This window comes from Mus musculus, chromosome 3, assembly GCF_000001635.26.
Source record: "Mus musculus strain C57BL/6J chromosome 3, GRCm38.p6 C57BL/6J".
NCBI classification, from domain to species: Eukaryota; Metazoa; Chordata; class Mammalia; order Rodentia; family Muridae; genus Mus; species Mus musculus.
The window spans coordinates 92991550-92994348 of record NC_000069.6 but is presented as its reverse complement, the minus strand read 5'-3'; the positions used below and the strand labels follow the sequence as shown (position 1 = coordinate 92994348).

At 43.8% G+C, this 2799-nt stretch overlaps 1 protein-coding gene across 1 annotated transcript; it reads right to left on the bottom strand.

Annotated features, from left to right (window-relative positions):
* Positions 1 to 922: 922 nt before the first annotated feature.
* On the bottom strand, positions 923 to 2132 carry Lce3f (late cornified envelope 3F). The gene is made up of 2 exons (NM_001018079.2): positions 2083 to 2132; positions 923 to 1492 (listed from the first exon to the last, which is right to left on the bottom strand). Exon 2 carries the CDS (start codon positions 1473 to 1475, stop codon positions 1179 to 1181), a length of 297 nt encoding a protein of 98 aa, NP_001018089.1. The 5' UTR covers positions 1476 to 1492; positions 2083 to 2132; the 3' UTR covers positions 923 to 1178.
* Positions 2133 to 2799: the final 667 nt, after the last annotated feature.

The following is a 2799-nucleotide window of genomic DNA, read 5'->3' as shown; positions in this document are numbered from 1 at the left end:
CAATCATTTCCAGTCAGTATAGGACATCACTTTGGGTTCACAACAAAACTAATGTCTTAGGTACAAGATGAAGTGGCATGGTCAGCTGACCGTGTTTCTATGTAAAGTCTGGAATTGCACCATTCTTTCCTGGCAGCGTCCTAATGAACCCATAACTTACATGAGTTGGTAATTTAGAAAGGATTCTTTTCTTTGGTTTGAAGCAAACCCAGAAAGCACAGTGGTTTTAGCCTGGCTGCTGTAAGTTTTGGTGAATTATGATAAGCTGTGATGATAATTTGCCTTATTTGACACAATAGGAGTACCCGTTTCATAGAATAATTGAGAAATTATGTCACAGAATCAGGATAACTAACTCTCACTTTTTCTTTAGTTTTTCTAACTCATTTATTCCAAATGCTAAGCAAATATTTTATTTAAAGTTAGTATTCACTTATAAAACCAGGATTTTTTTCTCCCAAATTTTCTTTCCATAAGTTTACCATTTTTTTCTTTTCTTTTAAATCAAAACCGAGCTCTGCTTTCTCCTAGTGTTCATAACCTCTTCAGCATTAGCTCTCAGTGGTGCCCTCAGATATTATTGGAGAAACTATTTACAGCCTTTCCATAGCTTTCCTTTACTTCCTTACTCTTGGCTACCTATCTGTTAGTTTTTGCTTCCCTGGACTACCCATTTCCTGTCTTTGTCTTCTAGTTGAATCTGGGTACCAGTCAGAGCACTTACCACACATGTTACAGGTTAGTCAAGTCTCCCACAGGAATCAAAGCCAGTAGCCTCTTACTGATGCAACGCCCTCCCCTGCCCCTAAGCCCACCATGCTGCTCTTCTGTGGAGGCATCATCTACTCTACATGCTAAATAGTACTGACTAGAGGAACAGAGCAGGAGGAGATACACACAGAGACAGACATGAGACACACAGTGCTGTTGAGAAACACATTCTTTACTTTCCACAGGGTCAAGTACAGGATGATAACCACCCAGGCAGTTATCAAAAGCTCTCAAGATATCAAGGTACAGGATCTTGAGGAGAACAGGAAGAGCCAGGAGAGATCTGAGCTCTCTTGGGAAACATCTCAGCACTTAAAGAAGACAGAGAAACTGGGAAAGAGGACTGAACATTTGAGGTTTATAGACTCGTTTTTGATAGTGTTTCTTTCCCAATTGCACTGTCTGGGTCAGCAGCAGCCCCCAGAGCTGTGGCCACAGCCTGAGCCCCCAGACTGCTGACCACTGCCACGGTCACAGGAACTGGAGCTCCTGCGCCTGCATCTGTGGGACCTGCGCCTGTGGTGGCTCAGGCAGCAGCCTCCCTCAGAGCTGGGGAGACTGCAGCCCCCAGAGCTTGTAGCACAGCAGGAAGAGGCTGCAGGCAGACACTGTGTTGTGCTCTTTGGGGGGCACTTTGGGGAGCACTTTGGGGAAGGGCACTTGGGAGGAGGCTGGCACTGCTTCTGGCTCTGCTGGCAGGACATCTCGGCAGGAACTGGACCTAGAAGAGTAGGATAGAAACATAGGGAGAAGCTTCTGTTGAGTGTCTACTGACTTAGTCTGTCAAACACATGACTTCCTTGACTTATCTGCAAATAAATAGGACCATGAAGGCACAAATCCATCTGAATACAGCATTCTCAAGACTATCATAAAGTTCAGCACGTATCCCCAGTAAGTGCACTCAGAACAACGAGGTTTACAAAGGCAAAGGGTAACTGAGCTCCATGACCTGCAAGACATTCTCTTCTTTTAGCCCTGCTTTCAGAAGGTAATGATACTTCTAAGTAGCTCTCTGCTAAAATGTAGCAAATACAGGTCATGGGGAAATGACTCTTGGAGAATCCTCTGGGCTGATGCAAACCTCTCAGTAGAATAGAGGCAATCTTGAGAGCCAGGACTCTGGTGTGTCACAAACCTTGATGTACACACAGAGACTCCTGTCTATTTTCCTCACTGTCTCTTGGCCCCTGGCAGGTCCACTTTCTGCTGCCTTCACACTGGACACCATGCTTCTTTCACCTTGGCCATGTCCAGCTTGTCATCTCTACACCCTCTAAGATGAGTTCCTATCCCTAGTTAGGTACTCACCAGGTTCTGCAAAGGTAGGAGAAGAAGGCTGTGTTGAAGAGGCTGTGGCTGCATGTTCCAGAGCAGCAGCCCTTTTATCCTTGTCAGGTGTGTGATGCACAGCTCAAGCATGCTGCTGCTTTCACAACAGAGGAGGTGGCAGCACCCAATGCTCCCAGCATCTTCCTCATGTTTCCAAGATTTCTGACAAGGAAGAATTAAGCAATCTCTGTCACTGCTTCTCAAATGTACCAGAGATCTGCTATTCCTTCTTTTATTCATTCAGCTCTTATACTTTAACCTGCCTGTTCCTTGTATTTTTGCTGGGAAGTGTGAATATAGCAATGCATAGAATACATTTTCTGCCTCTGACCATTTCAATATTGTGTAAGTTTTTTTTTTTTTAAATCAGAGAAAAATGTCAGATGTGATTTGCTCCTGATTCTCAAGGGTGTTGAGTCCTCTGATCACTCAGCCCTTTAAGTGGAATGCATTAGCTAACGGACTGAGGATGGGTCGAAGTCCTGTGGGAGGCAGAACTAACATTTTGGTAGGTTATGGATGAGAGGCAATGTTGTGAAGGTCCTATATTATTAATAGTACAATACCTCAGTGTAATGTGGTAAAGGATTTTATCCATATTTACCTTTCTGTGGAGTATTTGGTATTGAGTATAAAATGATAAAATTATTTTGGAGCATGATTGATGAGTTGTAATGACTGATTGATGTGCTGCTA

Bases quoted from the DNA above. Each gene is read 5' to 3' on its own strand.
- Lce3f (NM_001018079.2), bottom strand. From the start codon at position 1,475: ATGTCCTGCCAGCAGAGCCAGAAGCAGTGCCAGCCTCCTCCCAAGTGC.